The sequence below is a fragment of the Aspergillus terreus genome, genomic scaffold (assembly GCF_000149615.1).
Source record: "Aspergillus terreus NIH2624 scaffold_10 genomic scaffold, whole genome shotgun sequence".
NCBI classification, from domain to species: Eukaryota; Fungi; Ascomycota; class Eurotiomycetes; order Eurotiales; family Aspergillaceae; genus Aspergillus; species Aspergillus terreus.
The window spans coordinates 919,406-945,678 of NT_165933.1; the positions used below are offsets into that span (position 1 = coordinate 919,406).

Consider the following 26,273-nt stretch of genomic DNA (forward strand, 5'->3'; position numbering starts at 1 on the left):
CGTAGCTCCAGTATATATACAACCTATATAAGTCCCCGAATTTCGTAACACCATCAACACTCACCACCTCACCATCTTCTCCCGTCAGACCGCACCATTTCTCTCAACACCAATCATGAAGCTCTCCGTCCTGTCTCTCGCCTCGCTGGCGCCTCTTGTGGCTGCCCATTTTGAACTGAACTACCCGCCCAGCCGGGGAGTCGACGAGGACAAAATGACCCAATTCCCTTGTGGTGGTCTCGCTGTCTCTTCCAACCGCACCCAGGTCTCCCTGTCAGACCCTTCGTTCCCCGTGGCACTGACCATGGGCCACGATGAGACTGCCCTTGAAGTCCTCTTGGCCCTCGGAAGCGATCCGGGTACCAACTTCAACATCACCCTGAAGCCGACCTTCCGTGTCGAGGGCCTCGGCTCCTTCTGTATCCCCACCATCGCTCTCGACGCTTCCGTCCTGGGCACCAATCTGACCGAAGGGATGAACGCGACCTTGCAAGTGCAGTCCAATGGTGACCCCTCCGGTGGTCTCTACTCAGTATGTGGTTCCCCTTGACATCTCACACTTCTCGATGGTTTCCATTATACTGATGCCGGTTCAGTGCGCCGATATCCAGTTCTCTGCTAGCGCAACCTCCTCCGAACCCTCATCCTGCAAGAACGGAACCGGCGTCACCGCCATTGCTTTCACTGGAGCAGCTGCCCAGCGCAATGCTAACGAGTCGACCGCAGAAGGCCAGGCGCAAAGCGGCAGTGGTAGCTCCTCAGGCTCCTCAGGCTCCTCGGGTACCGCCACCTCCACAGGTGGTGCGGTGCCGCTCCAGACAGCCGCCTGGGGAGTACTGGGGGCTGCTATGGCGGGTGGTCTTGCGATTCTTTAGAGTGGATGTTTTGAATTGGATTCCCAGGCATACCTGATAGGGACGGATTATGATTAAGTGTACCCGAGTCATGAGAGATGATAACTGGCCCACATCCTGTACAGTACATAACGAAAAAGGGCAATGCAGTGCGCATTCTTAATCTCATATCATATCTACTAAGTCATGTTTCGATCTCCGATCGCCATCGCTAGGGTTTTGGTACGGTCACGTGCGCCCTCTGCCATATTAAGTCTAAGCCACACCCTTTGGACTTTCGTGTCTTCTCAACACCGTCATCTCCATTAATATTGTGACGGACCAGAACGACACCTCCAACGACATGGATACTCTCACAAAACTGCGTGACGTTGGTAGGTGCGCGATTGGGTGTCCAGTGGCCATCGGTTGATCTTCTCCAGGACGCATCGAGCAGTACTCTACTGCCCGCCATCATCTAAAATACTACAACAATGTCGCAGTCGCGGCAACGTATACATTGCCGGAGACATTTATACTCCCAGTACAGGACTATATCTACAAGGCTTGCGAAACCCTCGTCGGCCAACACCCCGTGCTTTCTGCAATCCCTCTGCGGGAAGACACCAATAAACCCTACTGGGCACGTCTCCCAGAGGTTGACCTCGGTCATGCAGTTCAGTTCAGACAACGCACCGTCCCCATCTCTGAAACGGATGACCACGACTCTGAGCTGAACGAGGTCCTGCAAGAGCAGCATAACACCCCGTATACCGCTCCACATCCGTACTGGCGGCTCTGCGTCTTGACCGAGACGACAGAGTCACGTCGCTTCACAGCAGTCTTCGTCTTCCACCATGCGCTTGGCGATGGAACCTCTGGAAAGGTCTTCCATCTGACCTTCCTGCAGGCGCTGCGAGCCGCAGCGTCCCTCGCACCCGGCGAAGCCAAACAAACCATCCCATCGCCGGATACCCCTCTTCTCCCGTCGCTGGAGGAAGCCCACCCCCTGCCTCTTAGCTTTGGCTTCCTCGCAAGCTCGATCTGGCACGAGGTGATCTGGCCCTCGCGGAGCCCCAGGTTATGGACCGGCTCGGAAATTCGCCTCCCGCTGGCGACTCGCATCCGACACATCGTCTTCCCAGAGAGCACCGCCTCAGCCTTCCGAAAACTCTGTCGTCAGAACGGCACGACCGTCACTGCGGCGCTGGACACTCTCATTTCGCGCGCGCTGTTCCGCCACGTCCCCGCGCAATTCACGCAACTGCAGACCTCCATCCCGATGTCCTTGCGGAAATTGCTCCCCGACCCCATCTCAGATGAGTCCATCGGAGTCTGGGTCTCCGACATCAAGGAGACCTTCGAGCGGAGCGCATTGGAGACGGAGTCCTTCCCGTGGAACGAGGCGAAGCGAGCGCGTGAGACGATCGAGAAGGCGGTAAATCGCGGGGCTAAGGATGTATCTGCCGCTCTCTTGAAGCTTCTCAACGACCTCCACAAGTACTTCCAGGGCAAGTTGGGGAAACACAGAGATAATAGTTTGGAGGTGTCGAACATCGGGGCCGTGGTTCCGGCTGATGTGGGGAATGATACGATCCCGCAGATCGGCCGGGTGGTCTTCACGCAATGTGGGAGTGTTGTCGGCTCTGCTCTTGAGACTTGTGTCGTCACTGGTGGCGATGGATGTCTGGTGTGGTCGTTCTGCTGGCAGGAAGGTGTGGTTGAAGAGGAGCTCGTTATGTCCGCCATGGAAACGGTGAAAACGGAGTTGAGTTCTCTGTGTTCTACATGAAGCATTATCTATATAAATAACTTTTGGTACCTGTAATATATTGTGCATTCTTAAAGACTCTAATATTAAGGTTGGTTTGTATACAATCGCGAGGCGGTGAGCCCGCCAATAACCTCGGCGGCAGAATCGCGGGGAGATCCTCCCTTTTATCGTTCGAAGATCCTCGTCTTCCTTCAACCAACATCGATATACCCCATATACCTGTCAAAATGCCACCTCGCGCCCCCTTCATCGTTCCTGCCCTTAAGAAACACACCGCTACGGTGATAATGGCCCACGGTCTAGGCGACAGGTCAGTCGAACCACTCCTACCGCGACACCCCAGCTAACAGTTCCTGGATATAGTGGCGCCGGATGGTAAGCAGTCAACTCGAATTCCCCCTACGTACCAACAATTGTCCAGCCAGACCTAACATGCGACAACGCAAAGGATGTTCCTCGCTCAGAATTGGCGTCGCCGCGGTCTCTTCGACGAAGTGACCTTCATCTTTCCCAATGCGCCCATGATCCCTATCACCGTGGTGCGCTTCCATACCGAAGACACTCTCGGTCTCCATGCGCTCGCTAACCACCGCTCAAATTAGAACTTCGGAATGTCCATGCCAGGATGGTACGACATCAGCAAGCTCGGCCGCGATGTACGCCTCACCCCATCCATCCCTCCGTCCACACCCCATTAACAACACCCAGCTCGACTTCGAAGAATCCATCCGCAACCAGGACGAACAGGGCATCCTCCGCACGCGCGACTACTTCAACACCTTGATCAAGGAGCAGATCGACGCGGGCATCAAGCCGTCGCGCATCGTGCTGGGGGGTTTCTCGCAGGGCGGCGCCATGTCCGTGTTCACCGGTCTGACGAACAAGGAGAAACTCGGCGGCGTGTTCGGGCTGTCGTGCTACCTGCTCCTCAGCGACCGCCTGAAGAACTACACGCCCGAAGACTTCCCCAACAAGAGCACGCCGTTCTTCCTGGGGCACGGGCTGGAGGACGAGATCGTTCCGCACCAGTTTGGCGCGCTGTCCGTGGAGAAGATGAAGGCGTTTGGGCTGGAGGATGTCTCGTTTAAGTCGTATCCGTGAGTATTCTCTCCTCTTGGTTTGGTGGTGCTGGGCGGGCTGACGCGTGCAGGGGGCTGGGCCATTCGGCGGACCCGGACGAGATCGAGGACCTGGAGGCGTTCCTGAATAAGACGATTCCCCCCGAAGGCGATGGACAGACGACTGCTGGTCTCTGACTCAGTGGGCAGAGTCCGACCCCCGGGTGGGGCATGCAGATACAGTATGGGTTCATACTAGGGTTGATACTTTTGGCGGTTGCGGTTGTGCTGCCGAGGTTTACCTCACGCGGTAGACGGGATATAAAGGAAGAGTAAACACGCATTTTACAACCGGTTGTCTTCGGGATGCACGGCTTAGATATCATCTTGGTTCTATATAATAAGCATATATTACCAGCCAAGTCTATTTACTGGCTCGCGCGCGCAATGGTCTTCTTGATCGTCGCAATCATGGCCTCCGTGTTCTTCAGATCAAACGGGATGAGATGCCGCGAGCCGTGGTCGTAAAACTCCGCCTGGGACGGGTCACACACGGCGTACAGCTTCATGCTCAGCGGGTAGACGGGGTCCTGCTTCCCAACGATGTGTGTTGTCGGGATCGTAATCGGGTACTTTTCCTCCGTGGCCGTGACAAACTCCAAGCCGTTGGCAGGGTCGTACGGCGCCGCCCCGCAAATGAACACCGCGAGCTTGAACAGAGGCTGATCATTAGTTCTGCCATGGTTGACCAGGAGCGAGGCCGCCAGCGCGGAGCCCTGCGAAAAGCCCATGACTGCGTCGAACGGTCCTCGCTTCGCTATGATATCCTTCACGTGGTCCATCGCTAGGCCGAGCTCCTCTCCCGGCGCTTGGTCACGGCGGTAATGGGTGAAGAAGGGAGGAATTCCAGCTCCCTGGAGATCTTATTCGGTTGTAAGTAAACAGAATGGAGGATGAGATGGGGGACTATTGCTATATCTACCTGGTTCAGGCGCAGACTCGACCCGTCCATCGACATATACAAATTCGTGACCCTCGTCCTCCAGAGCCTGGGTGATTCCACCTTGTCTGTTCAGTGACTGGAACGGGATGTAGTTTGTCAAGGTGCCATACCAGATTGGATTTCAAAGATCTGTCATTACTTTGTTAACGCTTGTTGGGCCGCACTGATGGAGTCACATACCTCGGCGCTGGTGCCGGCACCATGTAAACAGAGGAACCGCATTTTCGCGATGTAGGTCTCTTCAGCACTGTCGTTTCCGACTTGTGAAATTCGCTGTAGTCAGAATTTGTGGAGATTCTGCAAACTCACGAAGGGAGAAGTATCCGTGATTTTGGATTTGACCGTGTCGCCGGCCTTGAATCATGCACGAAGCACGGGATCTCGCTTCGCTGCCCCATTCAAGCGGTCAGCCTCGTCTGTTTTCCTCATCATTATTCCTACGATGCGATCTCCGGCCACATTGAATGGTGGTACTACTTGGAAACCATCCTCCATGTACCATTACGGCCTCCTACGTCAACCGGTCTCCGGTCTAGACTTCATGTGGACAGCCTAGCACGGGCCTTGTACCTCGGTCGCTTGGGGGTTCGGCGCGGTCTGCCGCTCGGTGATCATGGACTGAACTATTATGCACTTGCGGAGTCTACACAACCCTCTCTCGCATCAACAATTCGGAGGCTTATAGCACGTCTGTCTTGTCAAGATGAAACTCGAGCTGGAGGCGCTCAACGGCATCGCGAGCCATGCGCTTTTCCACCCCGTCGACATGCTTCTGAGCGTGGGACCCACGCTCAGCGAGACCACCTGCGGCCTGCTGGGCTCGTCATTCGACCCCGAACGAGACGTCCCCGATCTCTCAGGGAAGGTGATCTTTGTCACTGGAGGTATCTATCCTACGCCTTCTACCGGGTTCAGCCCCTCCGCCTCATACTAACCATCCCCCTTGATAGGAAACGCCGGTCTCGGAAAAGAAACCATCCTCCAGCTCGCGCGTCATAGCCCATCGCGAATCTACCTCGGCGCGCGAAATGCGACAAAAGCTCAGGACGCCATCGCCTCCATTGAGGCGGTCATCCCGACCCCCGTCGATATCCGCCACATCCCCCTGGACCTGACCTCCTTCCAGTCCATCCGGGCCGCGGCCGAGAAGTTCCATGCCGACTGCGATCGCCTCGACATCCTCATCCTCAACGCCGGCACCATGGCCAACCCGCCCGAGCTTACAGCGGACGGCTTCGAGATCCAGTTCGGCACCAATCACATCGGACACTTCCTCCTCACGAAACTGCTGCTGCCCACGCTGCAGAAGACGGCGGCGGCGCCCACGACTCCTCGCCCCGACGTGCGGGTCATCACCGTGAGCTCCATGGCCAACCACAGCGGCCCGTCGTTCGAAGTCATGACCTCCACGCCGGCGTTGCTCGAAGCCCACACGTTCATACGGTACAGCGCGTCCAAGGCGGCGAACGTGCTGTTTGCGGCGGAGCTAGCCCGTCGCTATCCCGAGATCATGTCGGTGTCGATTCACCCGGGCGCGGTGACCAGTGAGCTGTATCGGCATCAGCGCTCGATGGGTCTGGCCGCCAAGGTGAGCATTGGGCTCATGTCGGCGTTCTTCCGCAGTGTGCGCACCGGCGCGAAGAATCAGATCTGGGCGGCAACTGTGTCGCGGGACCGATTGATGAATGGAGCCTACTATATTCCCATTGGGACTCGCGGGTCGAGTCGGTTTGAGCGTGATGCGGATTTGGCGCGACGGTTGTGGGAGTGGACGGACGAGAAGGTGGCTTGAGCGGATGGGATGGGATGGTTGGTTATTTGATATTGGATAGTATATAATGTGATATTGCCATGTAGTTACGATAGTATTCGGTTCGAATGTTAGTTTTTGTCCACCGAGGATGATCTTGGTAGTGGTACATGGACGGCATATAGGATTACCCGATTAGGCAATGCATTCCTCGGTAGAGTCGTCGGGGCCTCATTAGCCCATTCAACGTTGCAGCATTGTTCATATGAGATGGATTGCATTACTGAGAGCATCTACTCGGGTAGGATCCCGACTACTCAGCATACATACCAACGTCACGCCGCGATCTGCCTCTATAGACTGCAGATGATCGTTAGGGTTTAGCCGAGCAGCCTCCCATCCCCACAACATCGCCACGACTGCCAGCAAAGGTAGCGCGGAGTCTGGCGCATACAGAGCATCCAAGGAAGACTCACTAGAACATACAAAAGACACGTAGTTATGTAGGCTAGACTGTACTGTAGGAAACCCAGGATACCAGACTCGAGAGAAAAATTCATAGGGACGGAACCCCACACAAAAGCACCATCGACCAATCCGTCCTTCCGCACTTCCACCTCCCACAGACAACACCGACTCACCACCTCTTCTCCATCATCATCACCACCACCACCACCACCACTTCAGGTAATTCCCTCCCACTCCCTCTTCTCGACAGTCCGTCTCTCTACAGCTCTCCCTCCGTCCTCTGGTCGGTCTTCACCCCCTCCGTCGCCCGTCCATCGCCGTGGTCTACCCTCGTCGAGCTGCAAAAAAGGGCTTGGCGCACAATATTCCCAACGTCTCACTCGCTCCCCCTCTTCTCCTTCTACCACTCGAATTGGCCCTCCACACCATCTCGACCCGTCCGAACGACTGTAACTGACGCTTCGTTTCTTTCGCCCTTGGCTACAGGTTCTAATCGGATACCGAACGCACGAACTCTATCACAATGGATCAGGCAAAGTTGGCTCGGATGCAGGCTAGCGTGCGGATTGGTATGTGCGATTTTTCTCTTCCGCTTGTGTGATGTGATTTGAGGTGGTGGTTTGCGGTCTGCGTCGTCCTCGTCTTTGCGATGCGAGTGTCAACCGGCGGGCAGATGCCGTTGGTTTCTGTCCGCGGGACGGGCGACAAGGACCGGAATACCACGCTTCATTGACTAGTCTTTTGAAATTCCGTCGGCTTGCTAACTTCTAAACAGGGTACGTATCCAACCCGATAACCATCCCAGAAACCCTCCATCCGGACCCCGTGCTAACCGCAACAGAGGCAAGGGTACTCCCCGCCGCAAGGTCAAGAAGGTCCACAAGTCCTCCGGCGCCGATGACAAGAAGCTCCAAGCCACCCTGAAGAAGATGAACGTGCAGCCCATCCCCGCCGTCGAGGAGGTCAACATGTTCAAGGAGGACGGCAACGTCATCCACTTCGGCAACCCCCGCGGTAACTTCCCTCCCTCCATGGAATACTTCAGAGGGAGCTAATAATTCCAGTCCACGCCTCCGTCCCCTCCAACACCTTCGCCCTCTACGGTAACGGCGAGGAGAAGGAGCTCACCGAGCTCGTCCCCGGTATCCTCAACCAGCTCGGCCCCGACAGCCTGGCCTCCCTGCGCAAGCTCGCCGAGTCCTACCAGAACATGCAGAAGAACCAGGCCGGCGCCGAGGGCAAGAAGGACGACGAGGAGGATGATATCCCCGATCTGGTCGAGGGCCAGGACTTTGAGAGCAAGGTCGAGTAAGAATAGTGCGATCGGAAAATATGATTGATTAGGTGGTGGCTATTTTTTCTCTCCCTTTTCCTCTCTCTCTCTCCTAATTCCATATAAAGAAAGATAACGACAAAAAAGCTCTGAGCCTCTTTCTTCATCTCTTGTCTTGGCTGTGCCAGCCGCCGTCTGGGCTACGTTGTATATCCTGTGCGTTGCAAGGTTGGCGATGAGGGTATGACTTTTGTTCGGGTTACAAGGTCGTCAATGATGGTCTGGTTAGGAAGCGCTGTGTGCCAATACGTAGTTATGACGGTGGAGTTGGTAGACTGGGTAGACAGAACGTCTAAGAGGTAATTATTGGTCCCAGATGCAGCAAATAATACAGTTCCCCGGCGCCCAATCCATGCCATACATCATCAAACTCAACATACACCCGTTGGGTGATCGTAGACAGGACATGTCTCCGCAACGAAGTGCGCCTCGGTTCGGGTCGACATGTCACCGTCGCAGACCTAGCAATGGTCAAAAATATGTAGAAGGATTACCCTATTCCACTGTTTTCCCACCCCTCATGACTCCTCTCTCAATCCACAGATATCCGACCCCAGAATCCGATCCACCATGTACCAAAACCGCCAGTACGTGTTGGACTTTTCGTAATCAAATGTGCCGTCCTCACGCAGCTGTGGCCCATCGCCGACAATATCCCCCGTGAACCAGCTGAGAATCGGAATCGACCGCAGAACCCGCTCGGTGACCGTCGGTTGTGGCGGCAGCGCTTCGGTGATCGGCCGCAGTTTCGTCCGCCGTACGGTCGGAATATGGGTCATGAACTCCGACTCGGGCTTGGGCTCCTTCGACACACTCCGCTGCTGCAGCGTCGACGACGACGAAGAACTCTGGTCGACGCCGCTGGCCGTGGCCGTAGCAGAGCTGACAGTGGGCGCCGATTCAGGCGTCGACGGCTCCTCCACATCCGCAACACTAGACAGATTGTTCATCGCAAATGACCGCGGCAGCGTCGACCGCTCCCGGTCCTGCGTCTGCAGGAACGCCGTCGAGTGCGACTTGGTCAGCGTGCGCGAGCCGCGCGATTCCAGCCGCGTCGCCGCCGCCGAGCCCACGGGGATGGGCACATCCTCCGCAGGGCCCTGATCGTGGTACAGCTCGCAAAACACCAGGTGGCCGTCGATCTCCTGCGGGGAGAAGAAGCAGGCGCGGTCGGCCGCGACAGTCGAGTCGAATGTCACCTTGATCCAGTGGAAACCACCCGCATAACGCTTCGACTTGCGGTTCGCGTCAGCCGACAGGTTCGTGCGGATGACCACGTCGCCGCCGCCGCTGAGGAGCTGCGAGAAACCCGTCGCCGCGTTCGGGTCCACTCGCGGATAGTCCTCGCAGATGACCCCCTGCGAGATGCGCTCGTACTTATCAATCACCTTCCACTCCGAGTCCTTGCTGCGGTACCCGTACAGGATGCACTCGGTCGCTACCTTCTCGGTCTGTTTCCGCGGGTTGTCGAGGCTCGAGGATGAGGACGACTTGGGAAGTGTGTTGCGCCGTGCCTTCTCCTCCTCTTGTTGCTGGGCGAAGAGCCGGCCGAACTCGGCGACGTTCGGGTTCTCGCGCTTCGCTGGTGTGCCGGTGCGGGTGCGCGAGCGGGCGTGGTCGTACCGGGCGTTGCGCCGCTTGCCAAATGGGCCGCTTTCCTCTGGGGGTCGTCGGGGGTTGCGAGATTCACTGTTGAGTTGGTTAGCTCTGTGTTGGGAGGAGCTCCCGTCGGATTACACCGTAGAGCGAGAGATGGATACTAGGCAGGGAGCGTACTCTTTGTAGACGTAGCCCCAGGGTAACAGATTGCCCTTGTCGTCTTTGGCGCGCTCCTCCGGGGGAACGAAGTGGTACTCCATGAGGTCTCGACTTCACGTTACTTCGTTTGATCAGAGAGATTCGAAGGTTATTATGAAACAAAGTATCGACGAGAATGTGGGAAGGGATCGAACTCCAGGTCCGATAGGTAAGAGGTTTGATTGCTGGGTGAAATAGTGAAGTAAGATGGAAGTCCCAGGTTCGCCGCCAAAACTTTTGGCTTTCAGTAAACAGTGGGTTCGCCCGGATACGGTCACGTGCTATCTGCTATCTCCAGTCATGCACCTTACCGTTTTGGGACATTCTACTACTGACATCAGATCCAGTTTCATATTCTATTGACCGCATCTCACTGCTAGTCTTGACGAAGAAAGGTGATGTGTCCCACGTCCCCATCTAACCCGCACACGTCGCCGTACTCGCCGACTTCATCCCTCCGCCGCTCAACATGGCTGACAAATTCCTTCAATGGACATGAAAGTCCTGGTCCGGATTTGCAATACGGCAAAGGTACGGTTCGGTCGTTAATAATCACCCGTACATGAGTCTCTTCGTTGTCATCCATATCCGCAGAGGATAAAGAACAGGTCATCCGCTCCAGGACGATGCGGCCGCCCATCGGCATCACCGACGACGTGCGCCAGACACGATCCGACACTGCATGTGTGGTAGGCAAAAGAGGATCATACTTGTCGTCTCTCAAAATATCCAGTGCAGTAAGAAACGGCGCAATGTCGCCGTCATGAACACTATCATCCATCGTGGGTTAAACCTGGTGCATCTCATTCACGGATAGACGACTCACAAGCTGAAAAACATGGTCCCTGCATCTGGCCCGGAACGTAACAGTGAACTCGTAGCATTCAACCAAAGCCAGCCCATCGCCCCGGCATATGGGTTCCCAGGCCCAGCACGGTAGTAATGGATCAAGTCGCGGGCGTATTCAAAGTTCTCCCAGTCCGCACGGGTAAAGACATCACACCAGGGACTAGATCCGCGGGCGATGGTCTCGAATCCGCACATCTCCTGCATACTATACACTTCCAGGTTGGAGAGGTAGGCCAATTCACGGTTGTCCTGGTCCTCTATCAATCTCTTCGCAATGGGCGGGATGTATGCCTCCTGGAAGACGCCGAGCATGTTTACGCCCATGTCATGGCCGGTGATGGTATCTTCCAGGTATCGCAGACACGTGTCTCCCGGGGTCAGTGTATCAGCCCGGCGATCAAGAGTCTCGGGGATGATTTCCAGTGCGGCTCTTCCGCTGTCTCCCCAGTCCAAGCCAAACAAACCGGCAGCGAAGTATCGGGCGGACTCGATGACTCTCTCCGAATCACTGGCCCAGAGTATAGTCCGAGAACCCTGTGGGAGGAGATGAGCGTACCGAGTCAGAAACCGCACCCCAGTAGTAAAGGCCTGGAGCGTTCCCGCGTAGGGACCTGTTCGAGTAAGCTGCTCGAAATCCCTTTCTGGCCTATCAGTGAAGTAGGTCCAGTTGTTTAGGAAGGATAGAGAGCCATTTAGAACGACGTTTGCTTCCTTGATGCGGGTGATGAGATCCAGATGACCTTTCAATGTTAGGAAAGTCTTTTTTGGGAATAATCCCATTTTCAGTGGTGGCTTACGAGTTCCAGCAGACTTGGTCGGATATCTCTCTGCATGGCGGGACATCTGTGCATGGTCAGCCAGGTAAGCAACCACCGTTTAACATTAAAGCTATACGTACCATATGAACTTGATCAACCGAGCATCCATCCGGAGGGTTTACCCTGGTGACGTCTGGGTCTCCATCAGTCTTCTCGATCCAAGGGCCATTGCCTCCTAAATGATAGAGAAGATTCCAATCATTCTGGTTCGAACTCGCTCCGTCCCTGTATAGACCAGATCGGGCTGGATGGAACCATGAATTCCAGCTCGCACAATGCGGTGAAGAGAAGGCGGTCGAGCTACAGTAAGCCGTTAAAGAGCCCTGGACGCCGCCTGTACGATACCAAATGGCACCCACACCGGCCAGAAACGAGACTATCAGTGCCCAGGAGTTAAATAAATTAGCCATATCTGGCGTGTTATGTACCAAGCATGGCTAATCCAGCCACGATGGGTCGAAATAAACTACATGTCTTGGGGCTAAACGCGACTCGCCAAGAAAGGGACTATCAGTGGGTCTTTCATTGGCTTTGTCTGAATTGATTGATATAGGTAGGAGCTTCGCATTACAATCTATCCAGTATACCAAATAACTTTCTAATAATCTAGAAAAAGGCGAATGTAAGTAAATTAGTTTCTATCCTATCAATCTCACCAATTTGAAAGGTGGTCAACTCCTGGACAGTATGGTGCCTGGATATATATATCTGGGTGGGTAAGTCCCTGAAAACACTTACCTTTTGGTGAAGGATACTTGTCTGAACAGAGTTCGATGTTATACAGTGATGCTGAAGGCATAATACACATTTGTACAGAATAGACCGGCCTGTTCTCAAATAATTATTTGCGTGTTGACATGCTATATACAATTGTTCATAGGAAATTGAAGTCTTCAATCCTCGACCCAGTCAGCCAAGTTTGCAGGTCTCCAAAGGCGTCAAGGTCATTCTTTTCGGTAGAGATGTCCACGCTAGGGTTGTGCCAGAACGGAGTCGTTTTTGTTCCTGTACTGCGTAAGGACTCCCCAAGATATCGGCAGCTATCAAAGTCGATGAGTATAAGCTTGCCCTCTTCGTCGAGCATGATGTTGGCGGGGTTAATATCGTTATGGACGAGCCCAAGCGAGTGAAGATGTTTGATAGCAGCTAGAAGCCCTGGAAGACCGCTCGAGATACTTTCTGTCACTAGCGCTCGCCCGCTCGAAAGAAAGGCAGCTTTGTTAAGGCACCGAGGATTAACGGCTTCGAGTAACGTAGACGTATATCGCTTGAAACATAAGCCAGAGACTCGACCGTGACTCTCATTGCAACCGTAGTAAGTCGCAATGTTCGGATGGGGTTTCTTCCGAAGGATTTCGCAGGTTTCAACTTCGCGAGCGATTCGCTTTTCGAGGTCCCCGTCCACGTATGCGAGGAGACTTGGCGTTTTTATAAACACCGCAGACCAGGACTTCTTAATACCCGGGCCTCTGTCCTCAGTGGCGATCCGCTTAAGTTCCTGGAGTTCTTCAAGTGTATTCGGAGAGCCATGCCGGTTTGGCCATTTCCCAGCATATAATATGCCATCCTGCTGGGCAAAGATCCGGACGTAAGAAAACTTCATTTTGCCCTCAATTCTTTTGAAGGCCTCATTCTTCTGTACGATTTCCATGTTCGTAGAATGAACTCCTCCTGGACGGTCGGGACAGCAGATGGATATAGTGGATCTGGGAGTCATGAGGGATGAAGCTTCAGGCAGTGTTAAAGTTTGTTGGGCGCCGGAACATCGTGGCGGAGGTTCAAAGGAACTAGTGGGACAATGTACAACCACAGCACCCTTGGTATGAGCTACCTAGTATTGAACCCTTCCCGCACTTGACAAATGCGTCCCACGAGATATATCAGTTCCCGTCCAGGGTGTTCATAATTTCGTCCTTGCAAAAGCTCAAGCCCACTCGAACACCATCTCCCTTTCCAAAATATAGACTATGGCTCGATTACTCGAATTGCCAAACGAACTGCTTCTTCTTGTTGCCAGATAACTGCCCTACTAAAAAGATATCAACTCCTTTGTCTAAACAAACCGCCAGCTATACGCTCTCTTAAACGTTTTCCTATACAAATTCAATATCCAGCGCCATCAAAGCTCTGCCTTGACATAGGCAGCCAACGATGGAAATGATCACTTAGCAAAAAGGATGCTTGAAGCTGGCGCCAGTATAGCATCATTTCCACTGATACCTCAGGACTGCGGGGAACCCGCTCTTATGCGCAGTTATAACACTAAAAGTGATGCTCTCAGAAAAGCGGCCAGATCGAAGATGTTCTGACCGCGAGGATAAAATGGTGGAATTGCTGCTTGAGAATGGTGTAAACCCACATCTGCAATGCAAATGTCCTGATGACGATGGGGTTTTTCACTATCGTAGCTCAATATGGTGCACCATTACGTTCCGGAACTGGAAAATACTCAACCTTCTCATTTCAGAGGGTGTTTATCCACACCCGGCTGACCTCGCCCTTGCCATTGAGCGTGATGAGAAGCAGGCTATTGCTCTACTATCCCAATCTGCTTATGAGAATGTACCGGCTAAGATCACTCTACCTGACTTTATCAAGCATATGGAAGATGAAAGAGTAAAGACAGACCCTAATTTTGTGCCAAAGGACTGGTCGCCTAGAGTCTCTTAACCCCCATCACTCGAGATAATCAATCCAACAAATATGTGGCAATTAAAGTCGGGACGGCCGAGTTACACAATTGAAAAGCTGATATCCTGTCTTCTCTCAATGACCCTTTACCTGATTGTCCCCGTAGGACAATGATACCGTCTATCCACGACAGGTTCACTCTCTCCGGTCCCAATGGCACTCATCTCCTGCTATGCGACATCACTAGCGAGGTGCAGTGTTTCTGACGCGAAAGATGGCTCTTATAATCGCCTCTTCCAAGCAACCACCGCTCGCTCCATAATCGCACAACCCGTCCTAGCTGTTGAGTACATCCATGGTCGAGTGGTTGCTCACGGTGGTTAGTCCATGTCCATGACTCCCTGTTTATCGCCCTGACGTGCTAATGTGCTCTCTGCACCAGATATCCATGGCGGGAATATTCTCTTACGCCTTCCAGCCGAGTTTGACCGGCTTTCAGAAGATCAGCTGTATGAAAAATACGGATCGCCAATCCAGTAGTTTTTTCCCCGTGAAGGAGTCGCCCGGTGATATCTGTCTCGCATTCTTGATGTTGGAGCATATCCCATCTGAGAGGTTTAGCATAATGATGCCTAGGTTGACACCATCCTCGGATTTAACTTAGGCAGACATCCACAGTTTGAATGATCGAAACCGGATCAGCTATTCCACTGCCCTTCCGCCCTATCCTCTCGACATCCTAAGGACAGAGCCATGGAATATTTGTGAGGCCGAGGTGGGGTAAGATTGTTAGCCCCGGTGCCAAAAGAGAAATCATCAAACAGTCCGCGCCAGCTCTTGATTACTCCCCTGACCTGCTGCGTCCCCTTCATCGACACCCGTCCCCAGCCCAATGTAGCACCGTGAGCACCTCATAATGGACCAAGACCTCCCCGACTTGGTTCGAGACTTGGAACTCGAGACAGAATTCCTCCCGTACTGCAATACAGAGACCGTCCATACGTACCATGAGCGCCAGCCGTATTCTCGAGACCAGGTTTCCCGATCGGAACATTGGAGGCGGCTAAGAAAAATCGGCGGGGGAGGGTTTGGCACCGTGTGGCTCGAAAGATGCACAAAAGGGGGCCATCACGGTATTGAATTGCGCGCTGTGAAACAGTTGGAAATGACTCCGCATTCGAAACGTCTGGATTACAGCCATGAATTGGAAGCCATCGCCAAGTTCTCTCAGTGGAAGGTACTACTCTGCTCTCTGTTCCACGAGGTTGTCATGACTGATAATGGCCGAAGTATGAGCGATGCTTTGTCAAGTCATTCGGATGGTTCCGGAGCCCGGAGCATTTGTTTATCTCTATGGAATACCTCGAGCTAGGGGACCTCCATCACTATCTACAAGACAAGGCGCCTCTACCGGAACCCGACGTCAGGGATATATCGCATCAGATTCTCGATGGACTCTGCTTAATGCATGGCAACGGCTTCGCTCATAGGGACTTGAAACTCAAAGTAGGTCCATTCCCCGTTCTCATAGGGCCGACCACTCTGCTGATCGACTGACCCTCGCTGCCCAGAACATCCTTCTGAAATCATGCCCCCCAAATGGCTGGCGGGTTAAGATCGGGGATTTTGGTATAAGCAAGTGCGTGGAAGATGGCCTTGGGGTGTTGACAACGACCATAGGCACTGTGGGATATATGCCGCCAGAAACCCTTGGGTTTACAGAGCGCGGCCGTCCATATGCAGTCGATGTCTGGGCAGTCGGGGAGGTCACTTTTCAGTTGCTCACGAAAAAGCCGACCTTCAAGAATCCGGGACTCCTCTCCAAATATGTGAATAACCTGGAATTGTTCCCGATTGGTGTACTCCAGGCCGCTCGCATCAGCCAATCCGGAATTGAGTTTATACTCTCCACGATGCACCCGATGCTGGATAAACGGATAACAGCACAAGAAGCTTTGCACCACGCCTGGATGGATCAACCGCTCTCTGGTCTCACTTCACATACACGAGATGTGTTGTCCCATGGCCCAGCAACATCTACGGCAACTGACTCGGAGGATGAAGAGCTTGCGTCTTGGGACACTGATACCGATCCCACATCAGCAAGAACGGCTGTTCGAGAAGAACCAGATGATACCAAGTCTTCAATAAGTTATAGGAGGAAAGAAATTTCCAGCGCAACTAGCGGCTCTTATCTTTTGAATTCGGGCCCTACGAACCGCAAAAAGGATGCCATACCAGACTTCGGCGGTCACAGCGACGGACAACCCTCCTTCACAGAGACCTTGCGACACAGAGAGAGACCCCGCCAAATACACCTGCACAGTCGAATACCTCTCATGCACCCACGCGGACTCCACAACCCGCGACAAGCCCCGGGAGTAAACTCATTGCTGTGGCTTTGTGGGAATACAACAAGATCGAAGATAGCGATCTCAGCTTCCCTAAAGCGGCTATAATCACACACATTGTAAGCTGAACCACTCGCCAAATTTCGGAAGGGCAGAGTAGATTCCTACCATCTACCCACGGTTTTATCACTGACTAGGCTATAGTACCCTGTTGACCCTGGTTGGTGGTGGGGCGACTACGGAGACCAAAGGGGTTTCTTCCCAGCAAACTATGTCTCTGTCATTGGAGGCGCTGGCGCTCAGAATGCTACTGCTGCTGCTACTACGACTAAGCCGACTTCTGGTCCTGCTGGCAACAAAGACGAATACGGACGGCCTCCTAAAGATGGCCATAGGGCCGATCTGAAAAAGTGGTTTTTGGGTCGGAGCCGGGGACTGTGGATGTAGCTTGAGCCTAATATAACTAGAGGAGGACTGCAGTCCTTAAAGTAGCCTAGCTCCTTCCTACCGGTTTAGCTAAACTGAGCGGATTCACTACAGAACAATTATCTGGTCTATAACCTTCCCACCAAGAAACTCAAGATCCAAACACTCGATAGTGAATCAGACCGGGAACGCACAAAGGTCAAACATAAACGGGTCTAATAGGTCAGACGGCCGCCCAGAACAAATGCATATCATTTGTAAGGGGTACCCTTACTTGTTTGTTCATACAGAGTGCATACCTAACAGTCGGTGTGCAGAAGGCACACTCTATTCTATGGAAGGCCACAATCTGATAGAGACCGGTCATATGAGGAGCGAGACCCTGCGCTTGGATGGACGAAGGTCCATCAACCATTGACCGCAGGCCGATCTGTGTGTTTGGGGGCCCATACCGTTGAAGACTATGAACAATCTCCCAAAAAAGGGGCACTCCAGAGTGGCCTAACCTCTTCCCGGCATATTGAAATCCGCTTTTTTTTAAGGGACTACAAAGTGCAAAGACTCGTGGAGTACCAACATACCATGCATTAATAATAGATCAAATAGATTGAGTGGAATAACCTGTGCAATGCTACGTAGTATACCGAAATCGAGGACTCCGATCACCCATCTCTTCAATCTCCTCATCCGACATACCAACAACCTTCTCATCCTCCAGACCCCGCGCCCTGCGCTCATTCTTCCGCCGGTAGTACACCCACATAAGCCCATAGACAAGGCCCGCGAACCCGACCAGCGCCAGAGTCACCGCATTCCCACGGACATAACGGGGCGCCTCGTTGGTCTTATACAAGAACGGCGACATCACGCCACTGACATTACCAAACGTGAGCTGCAGGCCCGTGGCAAAGGTGCGCTTTCCATAGCGCGGAAGCGTAGTCGGGAGCCACGCCAGCGGCAAGCCGACGGCAACATACAGCCCCAGGGCGACGAGCAAAGCCCCAAAATAATGCACCCCGGAGGAAGACTCGGAGATCAGCACGCCGTACCCGACAACCGAGATGGCGGCGAAGATGCAGACGAACAGCGCGCGGCGCTGGGTGCGATCGCTGAGCCACGCCACGGCGAGGTAGACCAGCGCACCGAGAGCGTAGCACGGGATGGTCAGGGCTTGTACCTCGGGGGCGGACCACGAGCCCATGCCCTTGATGATGGTGGGGAGGAAGGTGCTGTAGCCGTAGAGCATGGTGTCGACACCGAACTGCGCGATGCAGAAGGCGTAGATGCGCCAGTCCGTGGCGCCGTCTTTGATGTCCGCCCAGTGGAACTTTTGCGCCGACGCGGTGTGACCGGTGTGCCGGCTGCGGAGGCGCACGACGAGGGCGCGCTCGTCTGCGTTGAGGTAGTAGGCTGTGTCCGGGTCGTCAGCGAGGAAGAACCATGTCGCGATGCCGATGAGCACCGTGGGCATCCCCTCGATGATCATGATCCAGCGCCAGCCGCGGAGGCCGCTGATCCCGTCCATGAACCCGATCCCGTACGCGATCAGGCCACCGCAGGCGCCGGCCGCGGCGGCGCTGCTGAAGAGGTAGCCGGTGCGTAGGGCGAGTTCACGTTTGCTGTAGAACAGCGTAAGATATGTCATGAGACCGGGGAAGAGTCCCGCTTCCATGATGCCTGGAGGATTGTGAGCATGCTTCAGAAAGAGAGGGGGCGGGGGGCGGACCTAGGAGAAGGCGGACGGCGATCAGATCGGCGTATTTCTGGGTGATCCCCGTGAGGGTTGCGATGATACCCCATAGCACAGTGATGGTGGCAATGTACCGCGATGGCTTCAGCTTTTTGATGACCAGATTTGATGGCACTTCAAACAGCTGGAAGGGGGTTAGATGATGTGGGATGAACGAGTCAGATTGTACATACACAGTAGGTCACGAAGAGAATCGATACTGCGATCTGATACTGGTCTCCGACCAGACCAAGATCCTCCTCCATGCCATAAAGTCGTGCGTTTCCAATGTTGACTGTGATGCAGTCAGTAGGAGAGACTTGCGGTGGCAAAGCTCACAGGCCGGTGACAAACCTCTGTCCAGGAAGCTGAAGAGATAGAGGAGGACCACAAAAGGAAGAATATGCATATCGATCTTCCGAATGAGATCCTTCTCGCGCTTCTGGTCGATTACCGACGCGACAGAACTGGCATCCTCGGAGGCCATTGGGTTGTTGGCCTGGGGTGGTGTTTCGATATCCACTTTTGGTTCGGATTGGGAATTCATGATGTCTGTACAGCTTTTGCTTTTTTATCGCTCCGTCCGAGGTCAGCTGAGGAAGATCTTCCTCAAGGACACGCCCAGCCACTGCTCATGTCCTGGATTATGTGTAAAGTGGCATGGGTCGGGCAGCAGTTATAAAGAATCACACTGCACTATAGCAGCCTGCAATAACAGGAGGTATAAATTATCAATCAGAGAGGGGAAGACACAAAGGTTATTTGTGCGATAAAAGAAGCCAAGCGCCAAGGTTCCAGACTAGCTGAAAATCGGATCCTTATTTGGATTTAGAAAATTTTAGGTGCGCCGGTCCAAGGGAGACTGACGATTTCCCTGATCGCCACTTTCATCCCTGGCTGATCTCATCATGGTGCAAGGGGTGTGGATAACAATGGCATTCTTGCAGCCAAAAGACGTGCAATGATGTCGACCTTTATTCATCCCGACAATCCTCCCGGGAGACACGTACCTACCTACCTCTGTTGCAGTCTCACTCCTCGTGTTTTCTCTCCATAGGCCCCCCAGACCCCCACCATTGGCAGGCGATAAGATAAAGCAGACCATCCAAGGATCCTCTTACCCACTCTTGTAAATTGTTTCTACAAAAATGAGCCCTAGCAGTCATAGTTACTTGAGAGGCATGGTTTAGTACCTACCTCGAGAATGGGGGAACAGGGATAAGATGGTCTATCGGAGTATGGAGTATATCGGATTTATAGGTGTCTAAGGTAGCACTCATGGTTCAGTCGTCCTTTGGTATGGATGTATGTGTTATTTGGATTAATTTACGTCAGTTACTAGTCTCCATTGCCTGGGCTAGCATTAGTATTATGCGCCCATGAATGCTAGGTTAATCTCCATCATCCTAGCCAGTTTCTCCCGAGGCACAGTGAGCTCACGTGCCGAGGGGTGGAGATGGGGAGACACTAGATGGATCTCCGCAACCATGATGCTTTTCCCTGGTTCGACTTACTGATAATCGTGAGCAACCTTATTGACTCCATTCCACCATGTCGGAGAACTACGGCGAATATCAAACTGAAATCTATGGCCAGGGTGCCTTGATGGGCACTCGGCCCACCGTCACGACAGACCCCCGGCTGCTGGAGGAGCAAGCCAAGAAAGCATTGGGAGCCCGTTCCTACAACTATGTCGCCGGGGGAGCTGGAGAGAAGGCGACAATGGATAGCAACCGGCTGGCATTCCGCCAGTGGAAGCTGTGAGTCCATCGCCTTGTGCTTGACAGATGACGGCTAACACGAATTTCCCTCACATAGAATCCCCAGAATGCTTAAACGGGTCAGTGATTCTATTTCCTGAGTCGATAGTGAGCCGGAAGGCTAATCATATCGTGCAGATTGACAATCAGAATCTCTCGGTCAATCTCTTCGGTCAGGAGTACCCAACTCCGCTCCTCATGGCTCCGGTCGGTGTCCAGAGCCTATTCCACGAGGACAAGGAGACCGGCCTCGCAGAGGCATGTGCGGACGTCGGCATTCCATACATTCTCAGCACTGCGAGCAGCAGCACCATCGAGCAGGTCGCCGAGGCCAACGGCGACGGAAAACGCTGGTACCAACTGTACTGGCCTCAGTCCAATGACGTCACCGCGTCTCTGCTGAAGCGTGCAAAGGAGAACGGGTACTCGGTGCTGGTCGTCACTCTGGACACTTGGTCCCTAGCTTGGCGGCCCGCCGATCTGGACAATGCCTACGTTCCGTTCATCAAAGGAGTTGGGAACCAGATTGGCTTTTCGGATCCCGTCTTCCGCGCCAAGTTTGAGAAAGAGGCTGGGTGCAAAGTTGAAGAGGATATTGTCGCGGCGTCGAGAGCCTGGATCTCAGATGCGTTCCCCGGTCGATCGCACTCGTGGGAGGAACTGGCGTTCCTCAGGAAGAACTGGGATGGGCCGATTGTCTTGAAGGGCATCCAGCATGTCGAAGATGCTAAGCTCGCCCTGAAAGCGGGATGTGACGGTATTGTTGTTTCTAACCATGGCGGTATGTTTTATCATCTCCTTTGCTTCTGGACTTGATCACCCTCTAAGTTTTCTTTTCTATAGGGCGCCAAGTGGACGGTGCTATCGGCTCCCTGGAGGTCCTCCCGGAGATCGTGGAGGCGGTTGGCGACAAGATGACCGTCCTGTTTGATTCGGGCATTCGCACCGGTGCCGATGTCATCAAGGCTCTGTGCCTAGGCGCGAAGGCGGTCCTCGTCGGCCGGCCGGTGGTCTATGGTTTGGCCATCGACGGGAAGAACGGTGCCAAGGCTGTCATGAAGGGCCTCCTAGCAGACATATGGCAGAGTATGGGACTGTCTGGAATTGATGGAATCGCCGAATGCACGCGGGACAGAATCCGGAAAGTTCAATATGGCGGAGATATCAAGGCGATGATGTGATGCATGGCGTAGATCGTGGGACAAAATACCTACTAGTGGGATCGTTCCCTTGTATAGAATCACGTGTATACCGCGTGTGAAGAATTATGGAGATATAGTACATCCGAATGTCCAGAACTTCTAGAAGACTTCTGTGGATTTCATCACGTAAAAATATCCACATTGATGGCATTAACAATGAAAGATATGTGTGCATATCCCCAGAAAATCTTCCGAACCAAATTGTTGGGGAATCACATGTCAGCCCGCCACATGTTCCTCTCAACCACGAATAATCAATAATCATGAGTCCAAATGATCGACCGCTGACTTGGTGGCCCGCCAGGAACGCGACACACTGACGCAACTCTGTTTCCCTGATCCTGGACAGATTAGGTCTACCGCCTCTCCCCATCCCTTCTCTCCTACAACCCTCGCTCATGGCGGCTGAAACCACCTCGGACGCAATACATGAACGCGATCGACGTGGATATCATCATCTCCTCCCTGTCTCGGAATGTTCCGAATATTCGGCCTTGGGCCGACGACAGACAGAACCCAACCCGATAATGCGATCGTAACCCAAGACCATGGTCCTAGCCATGTGCCCGCGACGTCGGGACGGACCCTACTGCCACGTCCGGTGGCTTCGATGGTCTCGGTGCTTGCCCAGTCCACCTCTCTCTCTGTGCGACTCTGGACCTCGCTCGGTGGATTCGCAATCGACGGCATGCGAGTAACGACGTTGACCGGCCTAGAACTCAGCAGAGCGGTCCTGGAAGGAATCATGGTCAGGGCTGGGCGCGATGTGGTCCTCCGGAGCAGCGGAGAACATGGAAAAGCAGAAGCCGAGTCTATTCTCGAACGGAGTGTAAGTCAAGACATGCAAAGTCCCCTTGTCCATCTATTACTCATGTAATTAATTTATGCTGCAGCTGGCCACTATACACACGGTCATCACTTCGACGTCGCTGTTCGCAGCCGCTTCATTCCACTTCTATTCCACGACAATCAACTCCGCAGGTCATATGTCGCAGGAGGTTTTATCGACCCTCGACGCGATCCTCGGATCGACTGAATCTTCGCGCGCGATCGCGGCGATCATCACGCTTATCCGCAGAGAATTTAGGGGCCCTCGTGTCGAAGCCGGGACCGATCAGATAGGCGTCGGCGATCTTTTAATTGGCACTGTCGGCTTTGCCATGCTGCAGCGATGGGGCCGAAGAGCGACAGAACGTCATCTCCGCGCCGATGGTGGTGATGAGGTTGTCTGGGATGTTGTCATCCTCGATAGTGGCGTCAGGGCCGATGTTGTCGGAACGCATGAGATAAGTTCCGCGAGAAGTCCGGACGACATCAGCGATGATACGAAGCGATCCTCTTTCATATCGCCGGGGAATGACGACGACACCTTCGATGCGGTACAACGGCCAAAAAGCTCAGACGGCGTCGTGGGACAAGCTTCGTTGTCGCTTTCTCCCAGCAACCAAAATCAGATGTCAGATGAAGACATGAGGTCGTACATCTTGAGTCAAATCCCCAAAGGGTGCCGCGCGTCGATAAAGACGGATATAGTCACGACACGGACCATCACTGTCGATATCTACGACGATGACACTGCAGAAATTGCCGCGCCGCCTGGGACGATGATGATCGAGGAACGATTCCATAATGATCCACACAGTGACAGTAATGCTCTCGGGCCCTCTCAACAACTCCCAAAACATACTGTGGTTTTCCGGACCGCCCTGAACAGGTCACAAAGCGCAGATGTCAGATCACCTCAGCGGCTTGACCGCACGGGGATCCAAGAGATCGAGTCAGAACAAGACGGCTCGAGCTCAAGCCGTCTTCATGGCGTGGCTTTTCCTGGTTCACCTCCTGATGTCCCTCCGAAAAACGACGATACGGGCAATACAATGGCCGCCAAACAGGTGCAACGGGAGAACAAGAAACTAAGAACGGCCGATGAACATCTCGGCCCTGGAGAGAAACGAACCAGCGAGCCTAACGCTCCCAAACCACACCGCGCCAGCGCTAGCCAGTCGTCTTTGAGTGAACCAGAGTCTGCTCCTAAGAACTCGTTCGGAAAAGCTTCATTAACCCGATTTGCTCAGAGAGTAAAGCCGGCCGGCAATGAGAAGAACGAGCATGGTAAACGGCCCTCGCTTAAATCAGCATTCGAAAGGCCAAGCGCGTCATCGACCGATACCTCACAACGCAGCAAGGTATCTAGAACGCTCGCTCCCGAACGGAAGCCACCATATCGTAACTATACCGCGGAAGGCAGTCGGAAGAGTACCACCGCTTCCAAACCAGGCCCTTCGTCGGTAGCGAACAGTGGTTTGCCGAGGTCACCGATGCAGAACTCGCGACTAGGATCGTCCTCCCCAACTGCTCGTCGTTCTAACCCGCGTGATACCCGGTCAGGCAGAACCTCAAGACCTGATTATTACTCTGTCCAAGAGAAGACGCAAGAGTCCTTCGTGTCACAAACTGATGCTTATTCTTTGCGACCAGTAGATAACCGGCCCGGTTCATCCGCTGGAATGAGAGCACATGTGCGCAGTAGCAGTTCCATGTCACTCACGCGATCTGAACAAGATATGACCGTGTCCGTCGGTGAGGGCCAGCCCAGTTCGTCCACTCTTCACCACCGGAGGTCAAAGTCATACACGCCCAGTGTGTACTCATTGGCAACGGCGGACTCGGAAACGTCGCTTGTACTGGCCCACCGCGCTCGAAAGAGCGCGTACGACGACATGTCCACTATGCAATCGCTCAATAGGGATGGTCTGATCCCTGGAATGTTTCCACAGAAGCACTTTGTGCATAACATCAGACGATTTTGCCGCTTCTCTTCAGCGTCGTACGGGTCGAATGCTCTCAAAGTCATGGGTGTACCGCAGTCAGCTAAAGCACTTCCTTCTCAGGAGTCCGACAGCTGGGAACACAGCTTCTTCTCCGACCATACAGGACTACCAGCATCAACAATCCTCCTGTCATCTTTTGTCGACCCAGCTGGGGGTTCGAATGCGGCTGGGGAAACAGGGACAGGCTTCCCTTTGGTTCATTACCTTTTCCTAGACCATGATTCGAAGGCTGTGGTACTGACGTTGCGGGGTACATGGGGATTTGAAGATGTTCTCACGGATATGACATGTGATTATGATGATCTTGAATGGCAGGGGAAAAACTGGAAAGTCCACAAGGGCATGCATGCATCTGCAAAGCGGCTCCTGATGGGGGGAGGCGGAAGGGTGATGATTACACTGAAAGCCGCCTTGGAAGAATTCCCCGACTATGGTGTGATTCTCTGTGGCCATTCATTGGGCGGCGGAGTCGCTGCGATTCTGGCGACTATGCTCTCAGAGCCCAGCAGCGACGGCCCAGGCATGCCATTCACCACCTCTTCGCATCAAGCCACCGCACGACGTATGATCCTCAGTGGGAACAGCGGCCCTGAAACACAACCGAACAACATGTATTTCCTTCCTCCCGGGCGTCCTATTCACGTCTATGCGTACGGCCCGCCTGCAGCAATGTCCCCTTTCTTACGCCGTGCAACACGGGGATTGGTCACGACAATTGTCAATGGCCAAGACGCCGTACCGAGTCTTTCTCTGGGAATACTGCACGACATGCACACCGTTTCGCTTGCTTTCAAGAGTGACATATCCCGCGCCCAAACGAATGTACGACGTCGTGTCTGGGAAAGCCTCAGACAAAGCATTCTCCACAAGTTCTACGTCAACGAACCCCCTATCCTTCTCCATGCTGGAAATGGAATCGGAGAGGACGCTTGGGCGTGGGAGACTCTGAAGATGCTGCGGGAGGAGATGCTCGCGCCCAAGCTGATGCCGCCTGGTGAGGTATTCGTTGTCGAGACAATGCGTGTGTTGCAACGAAATGCGTTCACGTCGGATAGCGGCGATGACGGCTATCCCCGGCTGGGTCGACCAGCAACAAGAGTGCAGCTGAAATTCGTCCATAATGTTGAGGCTGTATTTGGAGAGCTGCGATTCGGCTCGGGGATGTTTAGCGATCATAATCCGGCCAGTTACGAGGCCAGTATTTCGGCCCTGGCGCGTGGCATTCTGGATGATTAATGTTTGATGATATATTGGATCTTCCTCGGCTTGGATAGATCGGGGCGTAGAATTTTTTGGCCTTTCTTGGGTTTTCGTCTCTCCCCTAGGTGCGAGTCCTTTCTGTGATTTTCTCTTTTGTTTAGGTATATATGTTATGTGCACAAGTTTGCCAGACAGCGGTATATAGGATACAGGAAATGTCATGGTGGTTTATGTACACAGTCACGAGGGTGAACTAGAAGATGGAAACATGATTGGAGCATCCAAGCAGTACCTCGCATACTTCTGAAGTAAGGGTTCTCCTGCGACACGCGGGGATACCCCCTGGTGCGAATTCTCGTGTCGTCGAATAGAGACGCCATGTCTCCAAAACCTCAATCGAAACAATCGGTGCGCGTCTGGAGAGGATGCACGAATGCGATACTGCAAGAGGACGCTGCCG

The 26,273-nt window shown here is 53.6% G+C and overlaps 13 protein-coding genes across 13 annotated transcripts; 9 read left to right on the forward strand and 4 right to left on the reverse strand.

Moving 5' to 3' along the window:
- Nucleotides 1-115: 115 nt before the first annotated feature.
- ATEG_07172 (putative GPI anchored protein) lies at nt 116-875 on the forward strand (the record flags this gene model as incomplete). Its single annotated transcript, XM_001209858.1, has 2 exons — nt 116-532; nt 597-875. The coding sequence occupies 2 exons, from the start codon at nt 116-118 to the stop codon at nt 873-875; spliced, it is 696 nt and encodes a 231-aa protein (XP_001209858.1).
- Nucleotides 876-1,197: 322 nt separating this feature from the next.
- ATEG_07173 (uncharacterized protein) lies at nt 1,198-2,625 on the forward strand (the record flags this gene model as incomplete). Its single annotated transcript, XM_001209859.1, has 2 exons — nt 1,198-1,228; nt 1,337-2,625. 2 exons carry the CDS (start codon nt 1,198-1,200, stop codon nt 2,623-2,625), a joined length of 1,320 nt encoding a protein of 439 aa, XP_001209859.1.
- Nucleotides 2,626-3,261: 636 nt separating this feature from the next.
- Nucleotides 3,262-3,863, forward strand: ATEG_07174 (palmitoyl-(protein) hydrolase; the record flags this gene model as incomplete). Its single annotated transcript, XM_001209860.1, has 2 exons — nt 3,262-3,704; nt 3,758-3,863. The coding sequence occupies 2 exons, from the start codon at nt 3,262-3,264 to the stop codon at nt 3,861-3,863; spliced, it is 549 nt and encodes a 182-aa protein (XP_001209860.1).
- A 230-nt stretch (nt 3,864-4,093) lies between these two features.
- Nucleotides 4,094-5,170, reverse strand: ATEG_07175 (alpha/beta hydrolase; the record flags this gene model as incomplete). The annotated part of the gene is made up of 4 exons (XM_001209861.1): nt 4,094-4,587; nt 4,648-4,744; nt 4,849-4,941; nt 5,168-5,170. 4 exons carry the CDS (start codon nt 5,168-5,170, stop codon nt 4,094-4,096), a joined length of 687 nt encoding a protein of 228 aa, XP_001209861.1.
- A 201-nt stretch (nt 5,171-5,371) lies between these two features.
- ATEG_07176 (putative short-chain dehydrogenase/reductase family protein) lies at nt 5,372-6,460 on the forward strand (the record flags this gene model as incomplete). Its single annotated transcript, XM_001209862.1, has 2 exons — nt 5,372-5,552; nt 5,619-6,460. The coding sequence occupies 2 exons, from the start codon at nt 5,372-5,374 to the stop codon at nt 6,458-6,460; spliced, it is 1,023 nt and encodes a 340-aa protein (XP_001209862.1).
- Nucleotides 6,461-7,409: 949 nt separating this feature from the next.
- On the forward strand, nt 7,410-8,198 carry ATEG_07177 (nascent polypeptide-associated complex subunit family protein; the record flags this gene model as incomplete). Its single annotated transcript, XM_001209863.1, has 4 exons — nt 7,410-7,455; nt 7,662; nt 7,692-7,900; nt 7,951-8,198. The coding sequence occupies 4 exons, from the start codon at nt 7,410-7,412 to the stop codon at nt 8,196-8,198; spliced, it is 504 nt and encodes a 167-aa protein (XP_001209863.1).
- Nucleotides 8,199-8,737: 539 nt separating this feature from the next.
- ATEG_07178 (uncharacterized protein) lies at nt 8,738-12,093 on the reverse strand (the record flags this gene model as incomplete). The annotated part of the gene is made up of 8 exons (XM_001209864.1): nt 8,738-9,908; nt 9,996-10,083; nt 10,328-10,341; nt 10,439-10,786; nt 10,843-11,373; nt 11,422-11,605; nt 11,663-11,708; nt 11,764-12,093. The coding sequence occupies 8 exons, from the start codon at nt 12,091-12,093 to the stop codon at nt 8,738-8,740; spliced, it is 2,712 nt and encodes a 903-aa protein (XP_001209864.1).
- A 464-nt stretch (nt 12,094-12,557) lies between these two features.
- Nucleotides 12,558-13,286, reverse strand: ATEG_07179 (uncharacterized protein; the record flags this gene model as incomplete). Its single annotated transcript, XM_001209865.1, has 1 exon — nt 12,558-13,286. The coding sequence occupies one exon, from the start codon at nt 13,284-13,286 to the stop codon at nt 12,558-12,560; it is 729 nt and encodes a 242-aa protein (XP_001209865.1).
- A 719-nt stretch (nt 13,287-14,005) lies between these two features.
- ATEG_07180 (ankyrin repeat protein) lies at nt 14,006-14,353 on the forward strand (the record flags this gene model as incomplete). Its single annotated transcript, XM_001209866.1, has 1 exon — nt 14,006-14,353. The coding sequence occupies one exon, from the start codon at nt 14,006-14,008 to the stop codon at nt 14,351-14,353; it is 348 nt and encodes a 115-aa protein (XP_001209866.1).
- Nucleotides 14,354-15,230: 877 nt separating this feature from the next.
- Nucleotides 15,231-17,112, forward strand: ATEG_07181 (uncharacterized protein; the record flags this gene model as incomplete). The annotated part of the gene is made up of 4 exons (XM_001209867.1): nt 15,231-15,551; nt 15,605-15,820; nt 15,886-16,695; nt 16,870-17,112. The coding sequence occupies 4 exons, from the start codon at nt 15,231-15,233 to the stop codon at nt 17,110-17,112; spliced, it is 1,590 nt and encodes a 529-aa protein (XP_001209867.1).
- Nucleotides 17,113-17,722: 610 nt separating this feature from the next.
- On the reverse strand, nt 17,723-19,367 carry ATEG_07182 (putative MFS transporter; the record flags this gene model as incomplete). Its single annotated transcript, XM_001209868.1, has 4 exons — nt 17,723-18,768; nt 18,818-18,965; nt 19,015-19,115; nt 19,175-19,367. 4 exons carry the CDS (start codon nt 19,365-19,367, stop codon nt 17,723-17,725), a joined length of 1,488 nt encoding a protein of 495 aa, XP_001209868.1.
- A 1,004-nt stretch (nt 19,368-20,371) lies between these two features.
- On the forward strand, nt 20,372-21,761 carry ATEG_07183 (lactate 2-monooxygenase; the record flags this gene model as incomplete). Its single annotated transcript, XM_001209869.1, has 4 exons — nt 20,372-20,580; nt 20,639-20,660; nt 20,719-21,361; nt 21,424-21,761. The coding sequence occupies 4 exons, from the start codon at nt 20,372-20,374 to the stop codon at nt 21,759-21,761; spliced, it is 1,212 nt and encodes a 403-aa protein (XP_001209869.1).
- A 631-nt stretch (nt 21,762-22,392) lies between these two features.
- Nucleotides 22,393-25,849, forward strand: ATEG_07184 (uncharacterized protein; the record flags this gene model as incomplete). Its single annotated transcript, XM_001209870.1, has 2 exons — nt 22,393-22,611; nt 22,676-25,849. The coding sequence occupies 2 exons, from the start codon at nt 22,393-22,395 to the stop codon at nt 25,847-25,849; spliced, it is 3,393 nt and encodes a 1,130-aa protein (XP_001209870.1).
- Nucleotides 25,850-26,273: the final 424 nt, after the last annotated feature.